The sequence below is a fragment of the Fusarium proliferatum genome (genome assembly GCF_900067095.1).
Source record: "Fusarium proliferatum ET1 genome assembly, contig: FPRO_scaffold009, whole genome shotgun sequence".
Lineage (NCBI taxonomy): Eukaryota > Fungi > Ascomycota > Sordariomycetes > Hypocreales > Nectriaceae > Fusarium > Fusarium proliferatum.
Window position 1 is genome coordinate 1654321 of NW_022194798.1, and position 26809 is coordinate 1681129.

At 50.0% G+C, this 26809-nt stretch overlaps 12 protein-coding genes across 12 annotated transcripts; 6 read left to right on the plus strand and 6 right to left on the minus strand.

Moving 5' to 3' along the window:
• Positions 1 to 81: 81 nt before the first annotated feature.
• FPRO_15169 (uncharacterized protein) lies at positions 82 to 1572 on the minus strand (the record flags this gene model as incomplete). Its single annotated transcript, XM_031220540.1, has 1 exon — positions 82 to 1572. One exon carries the CDS (start codon positions 1570 to 1572, stop codon positions 82 to 84), a length of 1491 nt encoding a protein of 496 aa, XP_031086189.1.
• A 465-nt stretch (positions 1573 to 2037) lies between these two features.
• FPRO_15168 (uncharacterized protein) lies at positions 2038 to 3438 on the minus strand (the record flags this gene model as incomplete). The annotated part of the gene is made up of 1 exon (XM_031220541.1): positions 2038 to 3438. The coding sequence occupies one exon, from the start codon at positions 3436 to 3438 to the stop codon at positions 2038 to 2040; it is 1401 nt and encodes a 466-aa protein (XP_031086190.1).
• Positions 3439 to 6853: 3415 nt separating this feature from the next.
• Positions 6854 to 7951, plus strand: FPRO_15167 (related to tetracycline resistance proteins; the record flags this gene model as incomplete). The annotated part of the gene is made up of 2 exons (XM_031220542.1): positions 6854 to 7603; positions 7655 to 7951. 2 exons carry the CDS (start codon positions 6854 to 6856, stop codon positions 7949 to 7951), a joined length of 1047 nt encoding a protein of 348 aa, XP_031086191.1.
• A 611-nt stretch (positions 7952 to 8562) lies between these two features.
• Positions 8563 to 9522, minus strand: FPRO_15166 (uncharacterized protein; the record flags this gene model as incomplete). The annotated part of the gene is made up of 1 exon (XM_031220543.1): positions 8563 to 9522. One exon carries the CDS (start codon positions 9520 to 9522, stop codon positions 8563 to 8565), a length of 960 nt encoding a protein of 319 aa, XP_031086192.1.
• Positions 9523 to 10361: 839 nt separating this feature from the next.
• On the minus strand, positions 10362 to 11402 carry FPRO_15165 (uncharacterized protein; the record flags this gene model as incomplete). Its single annotated transcript, XM_031220544.1, has 1 exon — positions 10362 to 11402. The coding sequence occupies one exon, from the start codon at positions 11400 to 11402 to the stop codon at positions 10362 to 10364; it is 1041 nt and encodes a 346-aa protein (XP_031086193.1).
• A 1094-nt stretch (positions 11403 to 12496) lies between these two features.
• On the plus strand, positions 12497 to 14122 carry FPRO_15164 (uncharacterized protein; the record flags this gene model as incomplete). The annotated part of the gene is made up of 2 exons (XM_031220545.1): positions 12497 to 12515; positions 12564 to 14122. 2 exons carry the CDS (start codon positions 12497 to 12499, stop codon positions 14120 to 14122), a joined length of 1578 nt encoding a protein of 525 aa, XP_031086194.1.
• Positions 14123 to 15303: 1181 nt separating this feature from the next.
• FPRO_15163 (uncharacterized protein) lies at positions 15304 to 16683 on the plus strand (the record flags this gene model as incomplete). The annotated part of the gene is made up of 2 exons (XM_031220546.1): positions 15304 to 15599; positions 15648 to 16683. 2 exons carry the CDS (start codon positions 15304 to 15306, stop codon positions 16681 to 16683), a joined length of 1332 nt encoding a protein of 443 aa, XP_031086195.1.
• An 821-nt stretch (positions 16684 to 17504) lies between these two features.
• Positions 17505 to 18410, plus strand: FPRO_15162 (uncharacterized protein; the record flags this gene model as incomplete). Its single annotated transcript, XM_031220548.1, has 1 exon — positions 17505 to 18410. One exon carries the CDS (start codon positions 17505 to 17507, stop codon positions 18408 to 18410), a length of 906 nt encoding a protein of 301 aa, XP_031086196.1.
• Positions 18411 to 19153: 743 nt separating this feature from the next.
• On the minus strand, positions 19154 to 20119 carry FPRO_15161 (uncharacterized protein; the record flags this gene model as incomplete). Its single annotated transcript, XM_031220549.1, has 1 exon — positions 19154 to 20119. The coding sequence occupies one exon, from the start codon at positions 20117 to 20119 to the stop codon at positions 19154 to 19156; it is 966 nt and encodes a 321-aa protein (XP_031086197.1).
• A 1163-nt stretch (positions 20120 to 21282) lies between these two features.
• Positions 21283 to 22467, plus strand: FPRO_15160 (uncharacterized protein; the record flags this gene model as incomplete). The annotated part of the gene is made up of 1 exon (XM_031220550.1): positions 21283 to 22467. One exon carries the CDS (start codon positions 21283 to 21285, stop codon positions 22465 to 22467), a length of 1185 nt encoding a protein of 394 aa, XP_031086198.1.
• An 870-nt stretch (positions 22468 to 23337) lies between these two features.
• FPRO_15159 (uncharacterized protein) lies at positions 23338 to 24864 on the plus strand (the record flags this gene model as incomplete). Its single annotated transcript, XM_031220551.1, has 2 exons — positions 23338 to 24449; positions 24498 to 24864. The coding sequence occupies 2 exons, from the start codon at positions 23338 to 23340 to the stop codon at positions 24862 to 24864; spliced, it is 1479 nt and encodes a 492-aa protein (XP_031086199.1).
• A 101-nt stretch (positions 24865 to 24965) lies between these two features.
• FPRO_15158 (uncharacterized protein) lies at positions 24966 to 26127 on the minus strand (the record flags this gene model as incomplete). The annotated part of the gene is made up of 3 exons (XM_031220552.1): positions 24966 to 25593; positions 25639 to 26000; positions 26053 to 26127. The coding sequence occupies 3 exons, from the start codon at positions 26125 to 26127 to the stop codon at positions 24966 to 24968; spliced, it is 1065 nt and encodes a 354-aa protein (XP_031086200.1).
• Positions 26128 to 26809: the final 682 nt, after the last annotated feature.

Sequence of the window (26809 nt, forward strand, 5' to 3'; positions counted from 1 at the left end):
AGGTACTCGAGGCCGCAAACAGTGCTCTCATGTTTGCTGGACATCAAGTGACTCTCAAATTTGTAAATTTTACTGATAACTTTACAGCTCGTCGTTACCCTGAGCCTCCCACGCTCGCTGCGCCTTAAACTGCTCAGGAAACCACTTCGGCGTCTTCCCCTCAGTCATCATATCAACCAGCGCCTCAGCGCTCCTATAAGCCCACGCCATCCCGTGTCCATTCATACAAACAATAGCCCACAGCCCATCCTCAGCCGGAACCTCACCAACCAGAGGGAACCCATCTGGTGTCTCACACACAATACCCGTCCAGTCCTGAATAACCTTCGTCGAGCCGCCCCAGTTCTCAAGCCCGTAGACCGTGCGGGCTGCGCCGTGGAGGACATAGGCAATCTGATCGTTGATGGCGGTATCATCGGTAATGTAGCGTTCGCGAGTGGGAGACATTTGTGTTGAGCCGCCGATCACAACACTGCCTGCGTTTTTGGCGCCTGGGGGCTGAGCGGCGATGTAGACATTGCCGCTGTGGAGATCAGGAACGCTGTTGCTTCGTCGGAAGACCTTATTATCGGTCGTGTTGGCGGAGGGTGTTACGGCGGAGACTTGATTACGGACAGGCATGGTGAAGTTGGTGCTTGCGATGCCAGGGTGCAGGGCAGGGGTGAAGCCGTTGGTAGCGAGGACGACTTGCTTGCTCTTGACGGTTCCTCGGTTCGTCTTGACTTCCCATCTTGCTCCAGCCTTGGTCTTCTTGCCGAGCTGGTTGAGACTCAGCGCCATTGTGTTGGTCTGTAGATTGAGACCTTTCTCAAGGCTGTACTCGAGCATACCGCAAACGGTATGGTATGGATTCTGAGTATGAGCTTTGAAGGTCACAGCTCCCACGATCTCAGGCCATCCCCAGTAGTCGCGAGCATCCTGATCTTTCCAGATAGTCCTCTTGTTCTTGGGAACGTCATTGGGCCGTCTCTTCTCAAGCTCATGCTGAAACTCGATGGACTCAACGGCTGTCTTGAATGAATCATCAGTCCAGTACAGACTGGCGGTCTCGACGTCTGTGAAGTCGCTTGAAACGTTGTGTGAGCGGACAAAATCGCGCACGTCGTTGACGCAATCCTGCTCCATGTTGGCGATTCGAAGAGCATCGTCCTCGCCATATGTCTCGACCCATGCCTTCACACCATTGTAGTCACCAGGTTTGCAATGACCTCCGTTGCGACCCGTCGCGCCTGAGGCTGCAGTGCGTGCTTCAATCATCAGAATCGATAGGTTTGAGTCGCGATCCAACAGCTTGTGTGCTGTAGCAGCACCTGAGATACCGGAACCAATGATGACATAGTCAAAGGTCTTCTCCGTCGGCAGATCCTTCGTACTGCGGAGGTTGGCGATGCGGTGAGGAGGATCCTGCCAGTAGGATTTTGTCGCGTTTGGCAGAGGCAATCCGGGAATCTTGAGAGGAGACTCATCAGGCGTGTCGCTTCGCAAGGAGTGAGGATGCGCGACGGCGAGAGAAATGACACCTGAAGCCAGAAGGATGCTGGCTGTTGCCACCTGAGACAAAGAGGACCTCATAATCGATGATTGACTTGACAGCAGAGGACCTTGGAGGAGGAAAAGCGAGGAAGCCTCGCTGTCGATCTTTTATAGCGAGTCAGCGCGACGAGAAGGACCCGGGCTTCAATTGTAGAGCCGCACCGAGATTCGCTCAACAATCATGGAGAAACATGACCGCCCGATAAGCGTCGGTTCCGTATACTCAATCAGGAAGGATATGATCAAGGTTCCCCGAATTTGAGTGGGATCGGCGGTTGTCGTGCGGGGTTCACATCCTGGTTATTGCAACGTTAGTATCTCCGTCACTATCTTATTTACCTCACAGTGGTACGATTCGAAAATTGGGTTGATCTACTTACCTTTTAATTAAACTAGATTTCAATAAACTACAGACTCCCGAGCGGAGAGTGTCTGGCGCCTTCCATGGGGCCACGAGAAAACACCAAACTCTCCTCAAACTACCGAAACAACCTAAGGAAACATTTACAGACCCATAGCATCTGCAGCAGATGGACTCGCGGCTCTGAGAGCAGACTTGACCTCTTCAATAGGAACGAACCATTTATCCTGCTCCGTGATCTCCCACCATCGGCGGTTGCCGCCGCGCTCAATGATCAGTCGTCGCCAGATCTCAATGGCCTCATCGCGAAACTTCTTTCCAGGTTCACTCTGCAACTCGGGAATTTTGACGTCGGCCGTATACTTCATCCATTCAACTCGAGGGTCAAACCGGTCGTTGATGATGAACTGATGGCGTCGTGGGCCAAACTCCTCAGTCAGCTTCTCACATTCCGTTTTGTAAGAATCCGAAGCGAGGCATGACACAGCGCTGAAGAGTCTGAACAAACCTTCATTCTCGCTCTCCTCACTGTGGTGAAGACGTCCAGTGAATGGAAGCATCTTCTGGATCGTGGTGACCGCCTCGGCAAGATTGTTCAGGGCCTCCCTCTCAATCTCATCGGTACAGTAGTCGTTTGACAGCAAATAAGCCTTGATCTTGTAGAGTTCGGCAATTCCTTCGGGATAATCGAGGCCTTTGAGTCTATCGCCGTGGCCAGTGAAAGGACCAAACTTTCGGCCGTAGAACTGGGTGTGAATACCGGCGACGATCCACTCCATGTTTGACACGGCACGATGCGTTCCTCGAGGAAGATCAGAGCCGAAACGTCTCCAGAGCTTGCTCCTAGCGGTCAGTGGGCCTTCGGCAACTGAGCGGTACATGAGAAAGTTCTCAAGGAGAGAGTTGGGGCAGTAGGATTGCATTGCAAGTTCGACTGCGTTGTCGGGTCCTGTCTCTGGATGACCTTGGCCAAAGCGATCCTGATAAAGATCAATTACGCCACCATTCTTGCACAGCATCCCAATCATGTGGCAGATGCCGTCCCGGAACTCGTCAGCAAACAGTGCATCTGCGGTCCATTTGATCCATTCAACCAAGTGGTCGATAGGAGGTCGTGGAGAAGGGTCAGAAGCCGAAGTCCCAACAGCCTGCAGTGTTTGATGTAAAAACAGCTTCAAGATATTCAGACAATCTTTGGTATCCTCTTCAGATTTGTATCGTCCCGCAAATCCGGTAATGACTGACTGCTCGCTGCGGTTTGGGTCTCGACGCTGCGTGGAGATCCACTGGGAAGAAGGTTGGAAACCAAACTTGAAGTAGCCTTTGAGGGTGAAAGGGAACTGCCCATTACGAAGTACACTTTTCAGGATCTCAGACTCGTCGCGTGGTACCGAAAGGAACGATGAATGAGCGCCGAGGACTTCCTCCTGAATCTCTTCAATATCGGCTGTGTCGAAAGAGGCCTTATTCAGGAATGAAATAAGGAGATGCTCTGGGAGGAAGAGAAGGGGAGACTTTCCGTTTATCTCAAAAGCGTGCGACATCGTTCTTGATTTTGAAGTGAAAATGTTTCTGTAACTTCTGGCGTGTTTGCTTGTATGGAGATAGTGATGAGTTGATGGATGTTGATGATTTGGAAATATTCTTTTGGGAGAGCCGCAACGACCTTTTATAGTCTGGAAACTTGGAGGAGAATTTGAGTCGGGAAAGCTCTCGCTTGATAAATCGGTCGTGTGCCGGAATCTGTTCGGGTGTGCGACTGTCATATTCAGGGGGTTTTGGCTGAACAATGAGACTGTCAAGGATTAGCGAGGTACTCACGTGGTCAATGGCAAAGAACACTGGAACCAGACTCTGTCGCAATTCCTTGCACAAACATGCTCTGCAGGTTTCAAGAGCATGATTATGCTGGATGCCGCGCGATGCATGGGACTGGTCCAAGCAAAAGGTTCATGTTGGTCGTTGGGAGTGATTGCTGCAGGTCTCAGACGGTCGACAACGTAGACAATGGCTACAAGGCAAGATGATGGAGTTGGGGCGTTGGTTGGCTTGCGGTTACAGCGGGTTAAACTTGCTGTAGGTGCCGAGAGAAGGCAACCGCCCTTCAAAAGTCATGTCACGTGTTGGGCTCTTCCCATCCAAGATCATGTTCTGTTCCCCTTTCCCTGCGTTATTGCTTGCGCTATCGCCCATTGCTTCTTTCAGGCTCGTGCTAGTGAGACTTCATTTTGTCTTCTCCATCTCGTCTCCTCGACCATCTTCGACGATCACCACGGACTCTCAGTCATCCGAACGCGTCTTTCGCTCCATCCCCGAAACGTCGTCTGGGCGCCAAAAGCACATTTTCCACTCCTGTCATCTTTTCGTTTGTCCTTTTCGTCGAGAGGTAGCACACCTACCACCGCTGACAACGTTACCTATCTCTGTACAGGTCCAACATCAGCCTGATCGAAGCATAGCAAGTCTTCCGAAGCTTGAACGAGATCCGAATACCATATTGCACCGCCAATTGCGAATGCCACCGACCTACTCCTGCCAAGATAGCAAGCTTCTGTCAGCAAGCCGAGCAAAGATAAGTGAAAGACTGAGAAGGCATTAAGTTCAGAGAGCCTTGACGGAGATCAACATCCCACAGGCTGCGTGCTCACCAACTAAAGACTCCATTTACAGTGAGAGAACAGGAAAGCAAGAACAGCCTACAGGTCGACATCAATCGACAGAGACATCCACACTCCGATAACTGAGTTTCCAAAACACGCACTTCCAAAAGATGACATAAAGCGCTCGAATTTCTCACGATTCTCTTCGACGATGCTTGAATTGAGATAAGCTCAACACTAAACTCAGGGTCCGAGCTGTATCGTATGCGCTGTTCACCCTCTTCTAGGAAGACCGCCGGGTCAAGATTCACGGCCACTCCTCTGAGAGCAATGTCAACGATTAAGAGCATGATGCCTGGGTGCCATAGAGCCGCGTGCTGTGATAGGGAACTATAGTAATCGTCCAGCTTTCTTCAGTCTTTGGCGAAGTCTGCAGAGTCGGGGTAGTCCTGCTCAGGGATGCGGCTGAGCCTTAGAGAGGTTAAGAACGCTGTAAGCTGCTGAACATGGTGGGATGAGCAAAAGAAAGCCTCATGTCCAGCTTCGACTGAGCACTGTGCCAGGGTTGCTGAGTCCTTCTCAGGCGATGACCCTACTTTGGCGACGAGGTTGGACTCACACAGCCTTCACATGGTGTCGCTCAGACTTCAGACAACGTCAGAGATATGAGCCAAAATGGGAGGAGACCATGATGGACAACATCCCAAGTCGATCGGTGTTACACAATTCTCACTGACTGTTTGCTTAGTGTACTTTAGTGGCAGCCCCTGGCTCCGAGATTCTCTCGTCTAACCAGACGATCAAGACCCGACCAAACCGTTCCGATGTGACTCCGATTCCCTAGTGGTACTACGACGATATAAAGACGTTAGGCTCCATGAAAAGGATGGATGCAAGTAATTTTGTTCGCCAATCGATTGCTTCCGTCTGCGGAAGGCTATGCTTGGGTAGCGCCCAACCGGCCGAACCGAAGTATCTGTACGTCCTCTTTGATACGCCGCAGGTATCGACCTCCTCTCGTACAGTATTTGTTGGCTGGAGTCATACGGCTCTAAAAGATATTTGAGAACCGTAGAAATTGAACACCTCATGGATACGCAAGAGACAGACGAGAAGACAATTGAAGAAACAAACAAGGACAGGAACAATTGCTTGTTGGAAGTTTGGCGACCTGGTTTAGCTGTATCACTGGGAACGGGAGGGACTTTTTCGGCTTTATGGAATGAATTCAAGATGAGGATTGGATACTCTCTGGCTGAAACCGAGGTGACACTGTCAATCGTTTAATAGCAAATATCCCACGCTTCAAAGCTCCTTGAATGTTTTGACCTAGATCCTAACTTTCCCCATCACTTGCCCTAGTCCTCACTACATACGCACCAACCAATATCCTAGCATTTTGTCTTGCAGCCTTTTTCACGAGGCTCTACCTCATTGCCTGGAGAAACAAGAAGCCTAACCGCAAGTGCAACCGTAAAGCGTTGATTTGTTGTCCTGAAGTCGATCTGGTATCACTGCTGCACCCATTCAGAGGCGTGCGATGCTGGCAGATCTCAAATCATCTATCATCTTTCGTCACTTTCTCTAACCATGAAAATTGCAGGGCGCAGTGCGTCTTCTCCGCTTGGCCAGCCCGCATTGTGTTCCCTCCTTCGCCAGTAAATGTCCAAGTGTCGGTTCATCCTGAGCTAGCCTCGGAAGTGAGAACGTTGGCATACGACAGTTGTATAGTGTGAATGGGAAATCAAGCGTGGCAAATTTGAACAAACGGCCCGTGGAGAAGCTTGGTGAAGGAGTGAGGGGTAAGATTACCACTTTGATCTAAGTTTGAACACACTCAAGGGGGGTGAACCGAATACAGGGGCACCATGAAACGAGGCTGATCAAGATTCGTTTTGATCTGAACATTTACCCGGCTCCGGCAACCGGATGATAAGCCACATCCTGTTCACAGGACTTTGACAGCAGCAGTCATGGCTACAGCGAGTTAGTGGTTCTATGAGATGATTGGTTGAGGCCTTTGCGAACGTGCATCTTGTGTTGCTGCCTCTCACTCCCGTTGCCACTGCCACTGCCACTGGTCTTCCCACTGTGAGTCCGACTGATCGATTCGCTAGCGAACATGGGCCCCTTGTTGTTGTTTACGAAGACTAGGCTTTCGCATTTAGCTCTCTTCTCTTTTCATCCTTCATCCTTCCCTCTTCACCCCTCATTTCTTTTTCTCTCCTCTTCATCTCTCAAACCTTCTTCAGCAGCATCTGATCTTAGCATTCAGCTCATATCAAGACGAGACTACAGAAGTCTCCAGGTACGCTACGCTATCGTCATCATAGGACATATCTAACATACAGTAGTGACAATGGCGGAACCGTCACTCGGAGCTGCTCCCAACCGTGATCTTGGGAGTACCTCGACTGCTAAGGCAACATCTCCGACCTTCCACGAATTCCGTCGCCTACCCCCGGAGTTGCGACTCAAGATCTGGAAGGAAGCTTGCCTGTCTCGCTCAACATACGAGAAAGGACTTCATTATGTCACCGTCGACATCGTGGACACTACAGGCCAATGGAAGGAAAGCAACGTCGATCCCGTCACTTCTGACCCCAACATTGAGGGTCAAAATTACGACTACGAGGGCAGCGCGTATGCCACTCTCAGAGCATTGGAGTGCCCGTGGGAGAAGACCGGCGATTCGCAACCTCCCGCCAACCCCCTCAACAAGTCGGCCTACCTCTGGGACGCAGGTCTTTGGTTAGCCTGCAAAGAATCGCGGGAAGTCATCGAAAAGCACTTGAACTTCAAGGAATGGCTTGCGCATCGAGGACAGGGTCGCCCAAGAGGACAGCCAACTTGGTATAATAAAGCTTTCCCCTCTGCGATTGTGCCCAAGACCAAGAATGACAATTGGTGCCCATTGGTCAAGCCGTATGGCGACATCTTTTGCATCGACACCTGCAATCTCGATGCAGTCCCTGACAGCTTTCTGGAGATGATGCTCTTGGCTCCTTGCCTCGGGACCAAGACCTTCACGGTCGTCGGAGCTTGGAACATCGGTTTCAAGTTCGAGCAAAGTTGGATGAACAACTTTCCCAACAAGTGGTCGGATCTCGTGGAGGAAGAAGATTCAGTCCGAAGTCGCCTAGCGTGGTCTCTGTCTTAGGATCAAGGGGCTGTTGGTGCTAGACCTTCACTATGGATCATTGACGACAACGTTCGCTGGGTTGCACGATCTCATCAACGATTCTCTACTGTGTGGCGCGACCTTGAAGACGAATATGTCGCCATCGGTTGGAACGACACTCGCAGCAACTTGGTTGATGGAACTCAAGGTGCTGTAGCCGATTTCATGACTGCCCTTGAACAACTTGCTGACAGGGAGGATTACTTGAGCGACTCGCTCCTCCTGTCAATGCGACTTCTCGTTCGAAAGGACAACAAGTTGCCGGGGTTCATTTGACGGAGGAGTTTGGGCATGACAAAGAACATGGAGAGTATGATGACGAGGAGAGAGAGTATGGAAGGGATGATGGGGACGACGACAGTGAAGAAGGAGATGAGTAATTTGATGTTGCTAAGCACCGTGGACATGGATATCAGAGAATGTCATGTATTTGGGTCTCACTCCAGTGAGCAACGGGAAAAGCGTATTGGGTCGGAAAGCTGAAAGGAATATTCTGTACTCTATGGTAGTAGCACACGAGATGTGATGAGATAGAGCAGATACCCAAGGGCAGAGTAATGGTCTTTTGACTCTGAGGTTCTACACAATGGAGCGCCAAATTCCTTTTTGCTAGTGGTGCCAATAGCACAGCAGATGATAAGGCTAGCACTGGCATTTCGTAAGCATTTTATCAAAAGCAGAGGCCATATCAATCTCAAGTTCATGCCGCCGGAACTATTCAATAACATAAAAGAGGCAACTTCGAAAGGAGAAGGCCCATCTCATAGGTGGTCAACTTTCAAGAAGTTTGGGGAACCCTAATTGGTTAAAGTGCTCAGTATCAAGTACAGCCTTGCCTCCTTCAAGTTTCAGATCCCCATATCAATATCCCCTTCCTCCTCTTCCTCCTATTCCGGTTCTGGTCCTGTACAAAGATCGATCAGCATGTCCCGATGAGCAAGGAATTGGACATCCATTGCTATGTCGAACGCCTCTTCCCAGGACCCGTACCACTCATCGTCGTACTCGCGTTCTTTATAATCGGGGTGATCCTCTTTACAGGCCTCGTCAAGATCATCGAGAGTGTGTAAAAACATTTTTACGTTTTTAAAGACTCCATCAAAATCGTGGGTCCTGTGACAGTGACGGCATGAAAAGTAAGGCCAGGCTGGGACGTAGTCTTTATCGTGATCACGGTATGGATTTGGCGTACAGGTCAAACCGGGCTCAAATACCCATTGACCATTCTTCACAATGACCCAAATATGAGGTGTATCTGAATCATTGAGGAATCTGTTGTGAAGGAGACGTGACAGAAATCCGCGGGCAGAAGTCTCCGACATGAGATCATAGTAGCTTTTCGGAAGGTTTTTATTCCAAGATTCGTCAAACTCAAGTGCAACGTTCTTGATATCCGTAGGGTATGATCCATTAGGGCTGAAGTATGGAAGTAGTATTTCCCACTCCTGACCATGGTCGTCCGGAGTTTTCCAGGCCTTTGACTTGACGCAAAAGATATCGCGGGTCGGATTAACAGGAGAGGACCAGCCCTCTCCATTCCCACAAATACTAATTCTCGCACAATCTAGGGCATCGACTCTTGAATGTTGTATCATAACATCACGGGACTCCTTGCAGGCTGTCCATAGTCCACCATTCCTCAAGCAGGCGGAGTTCTTGTCTCCATCGGCAAGACGCGCCGTGAGCGTGGGAGAGGAGGAAAGCATGCTTCCAGTAGAAATGGGTTCAACATCAATATAGTGTACTCCACGATCATCCGACGGGTAGGAGACACACGCTGTAATCCAAATCTGGAGCCGAAGCTCAGTTGGTAGCCTGGGGAATGGGTCGAATGAAGATGCCGCCATTTTGATCAGTTGTTTGCGATTGGAAGAGTTCGTAGCTGTTTGCAGTGGGAAGGCAGCGAAAGTGATAAGACATGGGCCTCGACCGTTGTTCAGAGAATTCTTCTTACGATTGAGAAGTAGGGGAGGAATAGAAGAGAGAAATAGCCCTTTTATGGTGAAAGGGAAAGTTTATGATGGTGATAAAACACTCGAGGCGTGACTCATGGCCGAAAGCTCATAATAGTCTTTGATTGACAGCGAATGGTTGGCATTTTGAGTTCTATAGGTGAAAAGAGTTTCCGCCACCATCTATTGAACTCCTAAAGTATCAAGGTCTGTAGCTTCTGAAACTTTAAGTTGTGGAATGCAGTTTTCGTCTCTTCATGTCATTGAAGCTCTCTTATGCTCAACCAGAATTTAAAGCTTAATCTACGGTGTGAATCTACAGCTGGTTTAGCAGATATTTCTTTGCTAGTGGTGTATGTTGACACTAACAGAGTTGAAGGTGAAGTTCTGATATCGTGCTGGCAGAGTCTTGAAAGGATAAGTGGTGCTTGCATGAGCGTCATTTTACGTTCTTGGGTAAGAGTACATATGGCAACAGTTTTATTCACATTAGATGTCAAATTCACCAGATAAGTCACTTTTTTGACGCATATTTCTCTTAATAACTTCAAGAAAAGCTACCTTTAGGAGCTCAAATCTTTAAAATGGCTGTATTTCTGTCTCATGAGTATAAAGTGATGAGCGTAGGACTGAGGGAGAGAATCCTCGCGTGAGATCGAGTGCCCCTCAAGGCCAAACAAAGACCAACTTATAAAAGTCCCCAGTTTCCGGGTTGGCCCTTGGATCCTCTACATCTACATGAACCCCGAGTCCCAAATTTCGTCCCCAGTAAGCATTAGCAACGGGAATCTCATGTTAACTTGGGGTCCCACACAATCCTCGATTTTCTTGTCCAAACGAGCGATATATCGGATGCAATCACTTGATTTATAGTCTGGTCGTATCCATTTCCAGTTAACGTGGTGATCGTGCTTGGTATTGGGACGATCCGGCTCACAGACCTCGCAAAGCTCCTCGAGCTTGTCTATGAAGCTTCTGACATTTGCAAAAGCTCCATCGGTCTCGTGCCAATCTTGACACCGAAAACATCTATAGTACGGCTGCACTAGGGCATAGTCTGTGTCGTAGTCCTTGCAAAACGAGCTCTCCCTAAAGTAAACCTTGGGAAGGTAGCCTGTCCAATGACCAGACTTTTCAATCAGGTAAACGTTAGGCTCAGTAGCGTACTTGAAGAACGCGCCGTAGAAAAACCGTGAGAAGAACCCTCGGGCAGAGTTTTCAGATGCCAAATCGTAGCAGTTTCCTGGAAGATCCATGTTCCAGCTCTGGTCGAATTCGAACGCGATTCTCTTGATGTAGACGTTCTGGGGTCCTGTAGGGCTCAAGTGTGGGATGGCCACCTGCCATTGCTTATTGTTTCCATCAATAGCTCTCCATTTCCAGCTCTTCGACTTGATACAAAAGACATCCTTCGTTGAACAAACAGGAGCATCCCAAACCTTTTCATTCTCGCGCATGCGGAGTCTCGCAGGGGGCAGGGACATATTGCCATAAGGATACTTGAGCCAGTATTTTGATACAGCCTCCCGTGATTCTGCGCAGGCTGTCCATAGCGCGTGTGCCAAGCAGCCCGATTTGTCATCTCCTTCGGCAATATCCACCGTGGATCTGTGATATGCTAAGAGCGTATTGCTGCCAGCACTAGGCTCAACATCAATGTAATGCATCCTAGATTTGTGAGGATCGTAGAAGATGTATGAAAGACATGCTGCGTCCCAGATTTGCAGCCGAAGCTCAACGGGCAGTCTTGGGAATGGATGAAAGGAACAGGCCATGTTGGTAAGGTGTCTGGGATTTGGAGAGTTGTAGCGCTGTTTGATAGTCTGGTGACCTGTGTAGAGTCTACAGGATATTCTTCAAGAAGAGGAGCGAAACGGGAGCTGAAAGGGAGCCACTTTATAGTTCATCGAAATCTTTGGACTTTGGTGAGAGGCTGGTTAGTGACTCTATGCCGAGAACTTAAAGCCATATTTTACCAATTTATAGCGAATTATTTATGCTTTGAAGTGTTGTAAGCGAAATAAGTTTTATGGTACAGCTTGATAAACCTCCACGCCGCGGATTCATCGGCTCTAGAAAGTTCAAATCTAGCAAAAGGGATCTATCTCCCTTCTCAATGATACAGGCAACGGCCTCTCTATAACCCAGAGGACTCAGAAGTTTGATCTGCCGTGTTACTCAACAATCTCGCGGGCAAGGTCTCCCCTATCAACGACTGGTCGTTCTTCCCGACAAGTCAGACCGGAAGAAAGCCACAGTCATCGGTTCAGCTTGTTCAGTCGATTGACAGTGGGAACCAGCATTAACGTCAAGCAGGTAGTTCTAGCAAACCTTATACCCAGTCACTCGGAGACCGAGAAGATACGCCGGTGATGATGCAGTGAAGCAATGGCACCCCTCGGGCTAATAATAAGGCGGAGTAATTCATTGCCGCTTGAAAAACTATTATATTAGTAACAGCGTTCACGATACCCTCCATGTACCAATATCGTAGTCGTACCTCCCTGTTCATCACATGCATCACCGTGGCATTGGTCAGTGACCATCCCGCCTTACGTAGCATCTCCACCGATCAAACAAACTCAAAAACCGATTCCTCAGCTTTCTCACAATCGGATATACAAAATCTGACATATTTCCGACGCTAATCGCGATAATCTCCCATCTCGGATCTGGAATCTGCATTAATAATGGTAAAAATGCTGTGGTGGAGATCTGACAGCGATGGCTGCGGCGTTATTGGCTCGGAAGTACGGATCCTCGGATATACACAATCTTTCGGACTTGCTCGCCGCTTTTTATATACCTTGTCGTCATCCCTTGATAACGATGTTCTGGACAGATCAGACTCTCAGAATCATCGACAATGATGACTGAAACAGAAAAAGGTGAATTTGTCCTACTTTTGCTACGGATTGGGGGCTAATTTAGTGCAGAGCAAGGCTTTATGCCTGATCCCGAGAGGGACGCGCCGTCAGATAACAACACGCTCACAGGGCCCGACGAGGAAGCAATCTCAAGAACAAAGTCCAACGTCTCAATAGCTGAGACATTCTCACTCCCGCGCGAGATCCTCTTCGTGGCGATCATCTGCATGGCGCAGTTCATGACACAAGCCGCGCTCGGAAACTGCCTCAACATCATCCACATCATCGGCGACTCATTCAACCTCACTAACCCCGCGGAGCTAAGCTGGCTCATCGCTGGCTACTCCCTCACCGTGGGAACCTTCATCCTCTTCTCTGGCCGTCTCGGCGACATCTTTGGCTACAAGCGCCTCTTCATCATTGGTTTTGTCTGGTTCGCTGTTTGGTCCATGATCTGCGGGCTGGCGAACTACTCCAACCATGTTCTATTCATCTTTGCGCGCGTGTTTCAGGGCATTGGGCCTGCGCTTGTGATGCCGAATGGTCTCGCTATCCTGGGCGCCTCATACAAGCCTGGCGGTCGAAAGGCTGTTGCGTTTGCGCTCTTTGGAGCGTGTGCACCTGGTGGGTGTGTTTTTGGCGCGCTGTTTGCTGGGCTTTTTGTTCATGGAAATCCAGCGTGGTGGCCTTGGACTTACTACTCTTTCGCGCTTGGGCTGGCGTTCATTGCGTTGATGGCGTATTTTATTATCCCCGACCCTCCTCACAAGCTTTCATCCGCTGATATGAGCTGGGGCGACATCCTTGGTCAGCTTGACCTTCTTGGCGCGTTGACTGGTATCACTGCTCTTGTCCTCTTCAACTTTGCCTGGAACCAAGCTCCCATCGACGGCTGGGACAAGCCATATGTATTCGTTCTTCTCATCGTTGGAGTGCTTCTGGTTCCCGTCTTCTTCTACGTCGAATTGCGCGTCGCGTCGCATCCTCTCATTCCCTTCGATGCTCTGACTAGTGACGTCGCCTACATCCTGGGGTGCATCGTCTGCGGCTGGGCTACTTTCGGTATCTGGGTGTACTACACTTGGCAATTCTTCCAGATGCTTCGCGGCTCCTCACCTCTCCTTACGAGTGCTTGGATGAGCCCGGTTGCTATCTCTGGAGCGTGCGCCTCACTGATCACCGCATGGCTTCTTCATGTGTCGCACCCTGCTTTGGTCATGCTGCTTGCTCTCACCGCTTTCACCACTGGTACGATTTTGATGATGACAGCACCTGTCGAGCAGTCTTACTGGTACCAATCTTTCTTTGGCCTCGTCATCATGACTTTCGGTATGGACATGTCGTTTCCCGCTGCGACTCTGATTCTCTCCAACTCCGTGAAGCGAGAGCACCAAGGCATTGCAGCAAGCTTGGTCAGCACGATCGTGAACTACAGTATCAGTCTGGGCCTCGGATTTGCTGCTACAGTGGAAGTCAACGTTACGAATGGTGGAGATTCAAAGCACGAGCTATTGATTGGTTATCGGTCTGCCTTCTATATGGCTGTTGGTTTCGCGGGCCTGGGACTCGGTATCAGCATCATCTACTTTCTCAAAACAAAGTGGTATCAGAGGAAGGGGAAGCAATGAATAGGGAAGTTATAGACTGGCGGTTCCATGGACACATGTTTGCGGAGGGACATTGATAGATTATGACTTTATAGACACGGCCTAGAGCCCCATGATAGAATTCATGTCATTCCAAGAGCATTCATTAGATGATGCGCGTGTCGTGGTGTCACACTGTTCACGAGAGCCTGGCTGGTCTCGCCGTGTCATGGTTCAGACCCGAGTGGCGGCAACTGGCTTGCCCCAGTGATAGGAGCCCCCGCAAAGACGGCGCGGCGCGTTCTGTCTCGTTCAACTCAATGACGAATGCTCACCCGAACATCACCTTACCTATTCGAGCAACAGATTGATGGAGTTCTCCCGCGCCCGATTGACCACATACCAATTTGACTCCCCGCTTACCCTCCAATGCTACGCAAGCAGCCTCCGTAAGCCCTGCTAAATGGTGTCGTCATAGGGCTGATGGCCTGCCGAATGCGAAGTGGACCTCGAAATGCGAGCCAATCATCAACTTCTCGATCGCCAACCGTTGATGGCTGCGGAATCAATCGGCGCTAGGACAAAATCCCCCTGAACGTGTCGTTTTGCGAGTGCGATAAGCAAGTGCGTAATACGGTCATTCCTCCGATTGCTATTTCCATCTTCTTCTGTACCATCGTTGCGTTGGTGATAAGATGCATCGCTCACGTTCGCATTGTCAGTGTTTTTGTGCAAAGGCAGTGAGTGGGGTAGGGAGTCCCTGAATTGACAGAGGGAAAAGACTGGCTTTTCATGGAACATTGGGGGAATTGTGAAATTTACCAATAATTGCCCTAGATTCGTGATCATTGTCAAGACGAAAGAGCTTCTGTGAATAAGCCAGGCTCTCTTTTATCTCATCTTATCGCATTCGATCTTGGTTGATGGCAAAGTCAAGCTTTCGTCAGAGACCCACTAATCCCCTTTTGGTAACAGACTCGCATGGATCCGAGTGCGAAGACACGGGCACTAACTAACACTGCAGCCTCAAAACAATGCGAGATGCGAGATAGAGCAGTGGCACAATAATATATATATCTGTGTTCAGTCGCTTCAAGGACGAATTCTCCATCGCTACTCAAGCACTCCATCAACTAGCATTTTTATACAAACAAATACTCTTATCCTTCAGCAACATCAACCCCTTGCTCGCCCGCCAATCCAACAACCAATCCAACCAAAACATGCCTACTCAGCGCTTCAGAGCAATCATCGTCGGAGGCGGTCCAGTTGGCCTCACAGCCGCTCATGCGCTCTCCCGCGCAAATATCGACTTCATTCTTCTTGAACGTCGATCAAGCGCAGTCATTGACGCTGGCTCCAATCTCGTCCTCAACCCCATGGGCCTTCGCGCTCTCGATCAACTCGGTCTCGCGGCTCCTCTTGAGCAGGTCAGCTCTCCCCTTGGCCTGATCAACCGCCAAGACCATCAGGGCCGCGATATCGGAGATGCGTACTGGTTCATCCTGTTTAACAAACTGTGAGTTTTACCCTGTCTCCTGAGACTCCCCTCGACTAACGAGCCCAGACTTGGAACATTCCCTCGTGTAGTCAGCCGCCACGACCTCACCAAAGTCCTCTACGACTCTTTCACTCCTCTCCAGAAGAGCCAGATTCTCACCGACAAGAGAGTCGCCGACATCATCCCCAGCGAAACCGGCGTTCAAGTCTCCTGCGATGATGGAACATCTTACGAGGGATCCATCGTCATTGGAGCAGATGGCGCCCACAGTTTCGTCCGCAACAAGATGCGCTCCCTTGCCCAAGACGCAGGATCCGACAATGTCAACGACGAAAAGCCCTTCCTGACCACATTCCGAGCTCTCTGGCTGCGCATGCCTACCAAGTTCGCGGGCATCGAGCCTGGCACAACTTGCGAAACTCACGGTCCTGGTGCGGCAACCCAGCTCTTTGCTGGCGAGGATTCTTCCGTCATGGGTCTGTATGAGAAGTTGGATACGCCTACTCGCGATCGAATCCGATACACAGAGCAGGATCAGGTCGATCTCGTTGAGCGATGGGCACACATCCCTCTTGCGCCCGGAGGCAAACTCACCCTCAAAGATGCCTTCAACGCTCGCACTCAGTCTGGCCTCGTCAGTCTCGAAGAAGGCGTCGTCAACCACTGGAGCTGGGGCGGTCGTGTCGTTCTCGCAGGTGACTCGGCTCACAAGTTCACCCCCAGCACAGGCGCCGGTTGCAACAACGGTCTCATCGACGTTGTCGCCCTGGTCAACCAGCTCTACGCTCTTCATCAGAAGTCACCCGCCCCAACTCATGCTCAACTCGCTACCGCCTTCCAGTCGTACCAAGCTTCACGCATGGATCCCGTTGTTGAAGCTTGCCGTGGCTCGGGCCAGGCGACTTCCAGCGCCACTTGGCAGACTGGCGTGTTCAAGTTCATCGACAAGCATATCATTGGCATCACAGCCATTCAGAACATGCTGTTTGGACTGGGTGCACCCAAGATGGCGCAGTCGCCTAAGTTGACCTTCATCAAGGGGCCGGAGAGACACGTTGGCAAAATTGCTTGGGCGGAGCCGCAGGAGAACAAGGTTTACTAATAGACAGTCAATTCGGGACGATTTCTTTTGACTTGTACTTGTAGCTGCTTTTAGATGATTTAGCGAAGGGTGTTAGACGGTAGACTTAATGAGCAATCTCATATCTTCAATGGAATGCGATGACAATTTTCTGTGAACAGTGTAACATCTTGGCATGCCCAGTGGGAGGAACCAAAGGCCCAGATCTAGCCCGGTAAGCGACCTAGAACCCCAAGTTGTTAAGGTAGAAGTCCATTGAGAACATCGCAGACTCGTCCTGTTCAGCTTGCAACTGTATCCGGATACTGCTTGTTAGTCGTGTCCAAAGGCCGTCGAATCTTGTCGAATGCTCACGCGAGACGGAGCTTTACATTGACGAAAAGGATGGAAATTGGCGAAAGGCGTAAACGTTGAGGATTAAAAATGCTAACGGCTCCGGACGACGCCTCCAATAACGTCGTTTGATCTCGGCAGATTGATAATCTCATTTAGCTAAGGCAGTAACTGATCCAGCACCATCGCCACTGTAAATTGACGTGATCTGTTAGTGTTACAACACGCTTGACAGCCCCGCAAACGTCATCGGCAGAACCGAGCTTACAAATTTCATCACGATGACAAATGAATGACAGTGGGATACCAACAAATAAAAGACGGAGTTTTTACGCAAGATCCCGAATTAAATTACCGGTAATTGGATATAAGAAACAGCCGTAGGTCGATTCGACTTCCCCATCTTCAAATCCTAAGCCTGCATGTCACGACTTCTCAGAACAAGACCCATTCTCAAACAGGTCGTCAACCCCGCTCAACTCAGACCTTTTCACTTCACAGCCACCAAAATGACAACCGGACTCTTCAACTACATCGATCCGACATCGAGTCTTGACGACAACGGAAACAGAGTCAAGCCTTGGGCTAAAGTCGACGTTGACCAAACTTCTTTCGAGCGTAGCCAGCACAAGCGCGACGTCGTGGACATCCGCAACGCCGCTAGCATTACCGCTTTCGGCGTGGACGTCTCTGGCTTCGATGTCTTCAAGTCCCCCGCCAAAGAGCTCGAGTTTACTGACGACGCGGCTGTGAGGAACGGATACTATGGCGAAGTCGAAGCGCTACTCAAAGAGAGGATTCCTGAGATCAAAAAGGTTGTTATCTTTGATCATACCATCCGCAGAAGGGACAAGTCGAGTCCCAGGCAGCCTGTGCAACAAGTCCATGTTGATCAAACCCCCGGCGCTGCTGAAGCTCGCGTGAGACGACACACCGATCCTTCAGAGACAGAAGAGCTTCTCAAGGGGCGGTACCAAATCATCAACGTCTGGCGACCAATTGGCCATCCGGCAACAGACTTCCCCCTCGCAGTCGTGGACTATCGCACCACCAAGCCTGAAGACATGATCAAAGTTGATCTCCTGTACCCCAAGCGTGAGGATAATGACGACGATGACCGTGGAAAGGAGGTGCTCCCTGATGCATCGACACTTCGCTCAACGGAGGGCTATCAGATCAAAGGCGAGACATATTCTGTTGCCCCAAATGACGGCCATAAGTTTTACTACGCCAAGGACATGACGCCTGAGGAGGTCATGCTTATCAAGTGCTTTGATTCAAAGAGTGAGGTTCACGAGGGCGGTCAGCATGGTTTGGCGGGATATACGCCTCACACTGCGTTTGTCGATCCTGCTACGCCGGCGGATGCGAAGGGACGGCAGAGTATTGAGGTTAGATGCTTGGTATTTTACTAGAAACAGCAGTGGATGGTTGGACCCAGAAATTATACATAGCTTTATTTATTAATGACCATCATGAGATTTTTAACTAAACTGTTGGCTCAAGTCAGTGAAATTATTGGCAGCATTCAGTTTGGTGATGGGACAATTGTGAATGGCATCTCTTGCGTCGCGAAGATCTGACTTTCTTTCTTTTGTACTAGCTATCAGGTACAAACTGAGAGCCAACAGTTCCAGACTTCGACACTCGCTTCCGTTGTGCATTCCCTATCTCAATCTCTCTTCCCTGGCAGGTTTTGGAGTCCCTCTTCTTGTAGACGTGCTTCGTTGGTCGTGGTTAGGGAGTAAATCCGTCGAAACAGTTCAAGTTCCAAAAGCCTGCCCCTGCTCCCCAACAGCTTCGCTAATTCTTAGACTCAGATGCCTCTTGGACTTCCTTGTCGTCTTCGCTGTCATGCTCGACTTCACAATCGTTGCCTTTTGCCAATTCGTCCAGTTCATCAGCTCGATCCTCGATTTAACCTCGAGCAGGTTCCTTTTCGTGGCGAACGAGAACTTTGACAAACTCAGTCATATCAAAACGTGGATCGAGCTGACACATCTCACATATTTCGTCATGGGTACAGTCCTCGCAAAAAGCAACCGTCCGAAGTGCCCAAACACGCCAGAGAAATTGTAGCATGGCTGAAGCCTCTGCTGGCTTACCCGGAAAGAAGCCAAAGTATTCATTATCAACTTCCACGTATGCATCGTCGTAATCATGAAAGACTAGTCATGTCGTCTTTCACCCACCAATGTGGCCCCCAACGAGCAGCCTTGTTGAGAAGATAGATATACGGCGCATTGCCACGGCCCCTCATGCAACCTTCAGCCCAAGTCGCAAACAGGCCTCGCGATGACTCTTCCTCCTTGAGTTTGTTCCAGCTCTTAGGGAAAGCATCAAGCCAACTGGTGTTGAACTCAAGGACAAGATTGAACGAGTGCAGTAGGACGATTTCCTGGCTATTGGGACAGGGAACATGAAGTCGAGGAGCCTGCATAGTGACTGGTAAATCCCCTCTGTCGAGACTCTTGATGCAAAATAGGTCTCGGTTTGGCATGACCATAAAGCGCTCTGCATGCTCTTGGTTGCGAGAAAAAAGGCAGGTAGGAAGAAAAGGCTCAGGCTTACGGGCTGAGCTTTCAAGACCTGGTCGCTCCTCCAATTCTTCATACCGCGGCTTCCAGGGGTATAGTTGGCAAGCCTTACTGAGGCACTCATCCAAGTCGAGGAGGTCGAGGTCTTTTTCTTGAATATACCCCCAAATGTTTAGTTTGAAATGCCTGGAGATGAACTCCCTTGACTCTCTGCAAGCTTTCCAAAGACCAGCGTCCCACATATAGGCAGATCTATTTGCGCGTCCGACAACCCCCTGGAGATTTGACGAGGTCTGGAAATCGGGATGAAGTGCCTTCATCTCCATTGCGGTCATCTGCGTGATCAATTCCCCAGATATCTCGTTGCCCCCAATGGATTCTAGATTGATGTAGTGGAGGCCGCGTTTGGTGGCTGCGTAAGGGAAACAAGCTGCCTTCCAGATCTTGAGTCGAAGTTCTGTTGCGAGGTTCGGGAATGAGTGGAAAGTTGTGGGAGGTATTTCTTCGGCGGACAGGGTTGGCATCTCTTTCATTTGCTTGAGCCCAACACCGTGATCAGGATCTTCGACAACCATGGGTTGCGTCATGATAGCTGTGCGCTGTTAGACTTATGATATGAGTGCAATCGTTCAGTATATGTCTTACCAGTGCACTTGATGAGTCTTGATAGAATAATTCAGAGGATATGGTAGAATGGAAATGTGTTGGAAGGGGATTGTCGAAAGTCGAAAGTCGAAAGTTGGAAGTTTGAGGAGTAATGAAGGGTGAATAGCAGGGTTTTGTAGAGTGAAGGCCTTTACTTGATGAACAGTACCACGTGATGGATTTCTTCTGACAACCGCAGGGCTCGTGGTAGCTGTGGTAATGGCCAGTGTTTGCTGAGCGATAAGGTGACTTATACGTGGAATGGGGAACAATAGGTTGGGCAGTGCCAGTGCTAGAGTTACACTTGCACATTATGGAATTCAATGAACAAGCAATTTCTAAGGTACATGTTCTGAAATGAGCTCTGAATCGAGATTTGTAACTGCAAACAGCGTATCTAGTTGGGAACTTCAATGGCTAGCCAATCTTGAAAAAGCAATAACCGGGGAAGGATGTGTTAACCAGGCCCTCAAAGTGTTCTCGCAGATAAAGTCGATGTGAACAAAGGCTACGGAGAAGATGGATGACTCGTGAAAAACACATGAGCTTGAGCTATTGTGAACAAAAACAGCTTGTTTGGATGATTCGTGCTTCAGATTATCCCGATGGGATATTCGCAAATTTACAGAATTTGAGCAAAACTTCATAAACTAACGTGAACTATCACGAAAGTTCACTGGGCAGTGCGTCCTCAGTTCATAACGCTACGTCAATCTACCAACAGTATATCACCAAAAGGATGACTTAAGGGTAAAATATTTGACAGTCAGCGGTGGGTGGCTCTGTTGGCGTTGCTAGAAAGAGTCATTGTCTCTCCAAACACACTGCCTGTGAAACTATCAATTGCTAAGTCCTTGAAGTGAATTGGACCTCCAAACAGCTCTCGTTCTTGATTGGCTTGTCTTCCCTCAGACAGACGATCCTTGTGGCACTGTTATAGTCACTGTTCTGCCACTGCGAGATGTAAACAGACGGCAATGATTTGTTTATACCCGCAAGGCGTATGACCCACATCCATTCCTTTTCTCTTCTCTTCTCCATCCTTTCCTCCTCCAACTTCACTCTTTTTCAAAATACCTTCATCACAATCACATCAGTTCACGAGATGTCTGCAACAACCTTCCACCCGTTTCCCGATCTGCCGATGGAAATCAAGCTCCAAATCTTGATGACAGCTTGTACCGAATCCACTTTCCCCGGGCATCTCTCCCCGGATCAAGGAGGGCTGCATTATGTCAACGTCGACACCATCAGGACTGGAGGGGGAGACCTACTCACTCTCCGAGTTCTTGACAAGCAAAATGCTAACTACGATGCGGGAAATAAGTCAGAGTACATGAGAAATGGCGGTCTGTGGGGGGCATGCAAGCTGTCAAGGGCAATTATCACTGTCAAGACCATTTTCATGCGTCATAAGCTTATTGACGCCCACGAGCACGACGTTGGAAGTCTCGCCATCCTGCCAAGTCGAAACAGCGACGAGCCACACGGGTACATGGTTTATCCCCAGCAGGATATATTCTGCATCCGAACGGCGGAGTGGAAATCCCTCCCTGAGAGCTTGGAACAGTGCAACACAGGCCTCCCCTCTTTTGATCCCCTCTCCTCCGCCATCGTTCCGACGCGAACTCTTGCCATTGAGTTTGATTCTAGCTGGATTGTTGACCTCCCCGAGAAACTTGAAGACCTAAAGGCTGAGAACTCAGCTCGTGGTGTGGTGGCCACTTGGATGGAAGGCGTAGCCAGCGGCCGGGTCCAAACACCTCAGCTCTACCTAATCGACAAGGGCACACTTTTTGTTTCGCAAACTCCCGGCTACAGTCCCGTCTATCACGACTGCGACGGAAAGTACATCCGTATGTATGAGGAGTGGTGCGGTGATGCCGTCTATGCATTCATCCATGCTCTGGACCAGCTGCTCCCTTTTGAGGAGTACGGCGACTTATACCACGAAAACACCCCAGACAGCTGGGATGAGGATGCCGAGCAGTGGCTTGATTTTGACATCTTTAGCAATATCAAAGTCCTTGCTCTCTTCAAGTACGCAGATCACAAGGAAGCCAGTTGGACAGCTGTTTGCAACGACCTCTCCAACGATGATGTCCGGGGCTCTGAACACGCCATCACATCCTACGGCAGGGTGTATGACCTGAACTATGACGACGATGTCGGCTACTGCGCGGGGGAACTCGGCAATCCCCGCGCATGGTCCTCTGACGACGACGACGACGACGACGAAAGCGGCAGCGATGACGAGATGGGTCGAGTTGAGTACGTCAAGCTCTTCTAGCTGGAGTTATGGGGTAGATGCCAAAGCATGGGAAACAGTACCTAAATATGGTAAATGCAGTCGATAGATCAAGAATGAACACAAATTGGCTGTCTCGAATTATTCTAGCTTCCCATGCTTATCTCCATGCAGTAAATCAACCCAACATTGGCCTCAAACATCGTGAATTAACAATCAGCTTTGGAAAATGCTTCCTAAACTTTCAGAAAGGCACGCGCCCGGATTGATTTGTCACACAATACAATGAGGCATTTGCAAAGATTTTGAGTTGTATTAGACCTTGATATATGATATTCAGCTTCTGTTTGTAAACGTGACCCCAAGGCACGCCAGACACCCTCCATCAAATGCTTGTTGTTGCCTTTCCCCTGTATCGTCGAGGTGGATAACCGCACCCCATTTAATAGCTCTGCCGCTCCAGACTTGACAGCCGATGAATCAAGTATGAAAGCATCGTACGGTTTTGTGCCACTCAATGCCGTCTCGACCTCCCTTGCCCGCTTGCAAAAGAGCTTGCACTGGTCTTTAATAGCAAGAATACTCAAGACTTAAAAAGAAGATGCCAGAATGAACCTATTAAAGAGTCTCCTAAGTTTAGTAAAAACATCCCTAAACTTAGGATAAAATACCTAAATACTTTTATCTCTTAGGGTCAAGATCTTGAGTTTTTTGCTTCCGCTACCTGTCCCTAAATGCTTATGGCTACCCTGCATGAAGTGGTGATGGTGGCCACATTACAGCCCCACATTTTATGGTTCTGCCACCACAGACCGATTTTGCCACTCCGATTGGTCTGGTCCCTTCCCGTCGTCAACTCCCCCACGTAAATTTCCATCCCCACCAACTCTTCCTATCCATTATCGAACCATCATGGCCAAGACAAAGTCCAAGAAGCGCAAACAAGCGCAAGCTCAAGCCCAATCCGATAACCCTCGAAAGATTGCGAAAACTACCTCCCCTTCAATCCCGACGCCGCCTCCCGATGGCACGACCACGCACTTCGAGCCCAAGAACCTCCACACCGTTGTGTCCGAAGAAGAGCTCGAGATTACCATTGATACCCTCAATTCGCTCGCCCAGTACCCCGGCTTGATCAAGTCAAAACTTTGCAAGGACTTGAGAGTTGCTGTTTACGACTTCAGACAAGCTTGCACGACGGGTGTCAACAATGCTGCTGGCGCGAACCTCACGGCGCAGGTCACTGCTGCTCTTGCCGATCGGAAATACACAGAAGCTCGAATTCTTCTCGCGGAGATGAAGATTCGTAGCGAACAGCCTAAGCTTGGTGCTCTTTGTCGATGGGTGCGAGATCTTGATGTCATCAGTGGCCTCTCGACGATTCCCGATCAGCAAGGTCTTGTGAAGCGCTCTGAGAGGGAAGAGACACTCATCAAGGTCATTGATGCGGTGCTTCGAGTCTGCGGCCACGAGGACCGAAACCCCAATGCCATCATCCAGCCCTCATCAATTGCTCTTCAAGAGATCTGGGATCTTCGTCCCGATACTCCAACAGAGCAAGTCTACGCCTCGGTCCTCGATGGAAGTCTCGTTGCTTCGGCACCCGAGTCTCTCAAGAAGAACATTCGCATCATCGAAACAACACCTGGTCCTGAGCGCAAGCCACCGAACCATCATGACGCCATACTTTACGCTTCGACACCCGAAGCTGTTCCTCTGTCGACAACACCCCCGCCTACAACACATCGACCGCATCCTGTCGTGCAAGGCCTAAGCGTCGCCACCAATGTTCTCTATCCCGAAGAGTGCAAGGCTATCATTGCCGCGGGTGAATACGTAAATTTCGTGCCTGATGCGCCACTTCGAGAAGACGGGGACATCAGTATTCTGGCGCACAACTTTTACTGGGTTGTCGACAAGACGTTCCACGACACGCTATGGTCGCGCATCCAACCATTTGTGCCGGTGTCAATGAACGGGCGTTTGGCTCGCGGTATCAACCGCCGCTTCCGAGTGTATCGGTAGTAGGTTCTCAGACCCTTGACTCCATTCGCACCACTAACATCCCGCAGTGTCCCAGGAGCAGAGTACCGAGCACATATCGACGGCGCGTGGCCACCGAGCGGCATTACGAAGGACGACAAATACGTATACGACGACTCGCCAGCCGAGAAGAAGCAGAGCTCGCTCTTCACATTCTTGATCTATCTCAACCAAGATTTCGAGGGTGGCGAAACCACATACTTCCTCCCGGCTGCACGTGAAGGAATTCTGAATGCATACCCCGTCCGTCCAGTCATGGGCGGCGCGGCCATCTTCCCTCACGGCGAGATCAACGCGACATTGCATGAAGGTACCGGTGTACGAAAAGGAGCGAAATACGTGATCCGAACCGAGATTGAATACGATGTCGAACCGACGGAAGAAGTCAAGATCTGAATGGAACGCAAGGTCGGGTACAAACAAATTGGATATATGAACGGCTGGACCGGGGAAAAGTATTGTTACGCTATTTACGTCTAATGAACATCATTGATCAACTACTCTGTCGCTGTAGTCTCACCCTCGGCTGGCTTGCGTCCCCAAACAATACGTTGCAGGTAGTAAGCGTGCGCCGGCTTCTTGGACTTCAACTCCCTCCTCAGCTGGGTGCAGTACAAATGGACCTGTTCCTGGGTCCACCCCTCAAGGAGCGTAGCCATGAAAGAGATGTGTCCCTCTACATCGGATAGAATGCTCATTGTCGTGAACCTTCCAATCTCCTTGAGCCGCTCTTCCTGCGGCCAATCGCCAACAGGGACCTTGATCGTCTTGGACTGGATGTCCACGAAACCAGCGGCCTTGAGACCCTTCTCCTGCAGGTCATCGGGAAGGGGGGTGAACACGCGGCCGAGCTTCTTGCCGCCTTCGTGGAAGAACTTGCCCCATTCTGCAATTGCGCTGCCAGGTTTGAGACTGTCGTCGTCGCTGCGGCCCATGGGGTCACCTTCGTGGGACTCGATCCAGCCGCCGGGTTTAGTTACTTGGTACGCGCGCTCGTACAAGGCGTACCAGTCGGGTACGCTGCCGTAGAGGAAACGGAGGTGGACGAAGTCAGCGGAGTTGGGAGGGAACGTCCAATCGAGGGTGAAGTCTTCGATCTCGAACTTGACGTTTGGGGGCACCCAGCTACAGGCTGTTAGATCGTGCGGACACAGTTGGAGCAGGACTCACGTTGGCTGGATGGGTGAGATATCTGTGCCAATGACTTCCGCTTCAGGGAACTCATCGCCAAAGTCCATGGCCCAAATCCCAGTGCCGGTTCCGATATCGAGGACTTTGCTGGGCTCTTTGACGGGCGCGAGGAAGAGCTTGCCGTCCATGATCAACGTCGAGGTATGGTGGATAATGTCCAAGGCCTCAGAGGCCTGGTTGTCGTTTGATGCCCAGTACTGGGCATCGCCTCGCTCAGCGTGGTACGTCCGCCCGTTTATGGTTCGATACTCGAGAATGCTGGAGTTGATACTGGCGGTTGAGCTAGCAGCGTCGTCGCCGATCGCAGAGTCGGCATCCGAGTTGTCCGTAGCTTCAGTGTTCTAATTGAGTCAATTAATAGGTCATCGTATGTGTCATGCTCATGTATCGTACCTCCCAGTGCGTCGGAGCAAGCATGTCGCCTGAGGCGACGTTCTCACCCTGTGTGACATCTGCTGCAGCGCTCATCCTGTATTTCTTGACGAGAACATAGTTGAAGAAGTGGACTTCGGCGGAGAAAAAATGAAGCTGTTCACCCCTCTTTGCTTGGCCTTGGCCCCAGCTTGCATCGCATGGTGCGTGCTACTGTATCATCAGTTCGTGGTTTCAAGGGTTCTGGGCGCTAGGGACCGGGGAGGAGCGGATGCGGTCCACTTGATGAAGGGTTTTTGAGCGGGAATGGGAATTGGCCCGTGGGAGGTTTCATGCGAAGGCCTTCGGGGAGGATCATGACCTGATTTTGGTAGTCGCTAAAATGCGCAACATGAGGAGCAGTAAATGGACATCGCAATATGCATCGGCGCTCTCACGTATCAACACTTACGACGTCTTCGATAACAAAGTAACGCCCAGCCTGTACCGTTTTATTTTTAAATTTACCCCAGAACACCAAAAGTGTCTGGTAAGAGATGCAGCAGTACAGTCCTCCGTGTAGTTTACTGTCCCCGAGACATCTATCTTGGCATCGACTTTGAGATTCACGAAAACGCTAGCAAAGATTACAATTGACAAAAGAATCCTTCAAATTTCCAATTAAAAGATAAGTTCAATGCAAGAATAAAATATAATTCAGTATCTACCATTAGGTGCAACCTCCACAAAAGTGACCATGTCGTTCCAAGCCAACGCCCCGTCTTCCCCAAAGTACTGA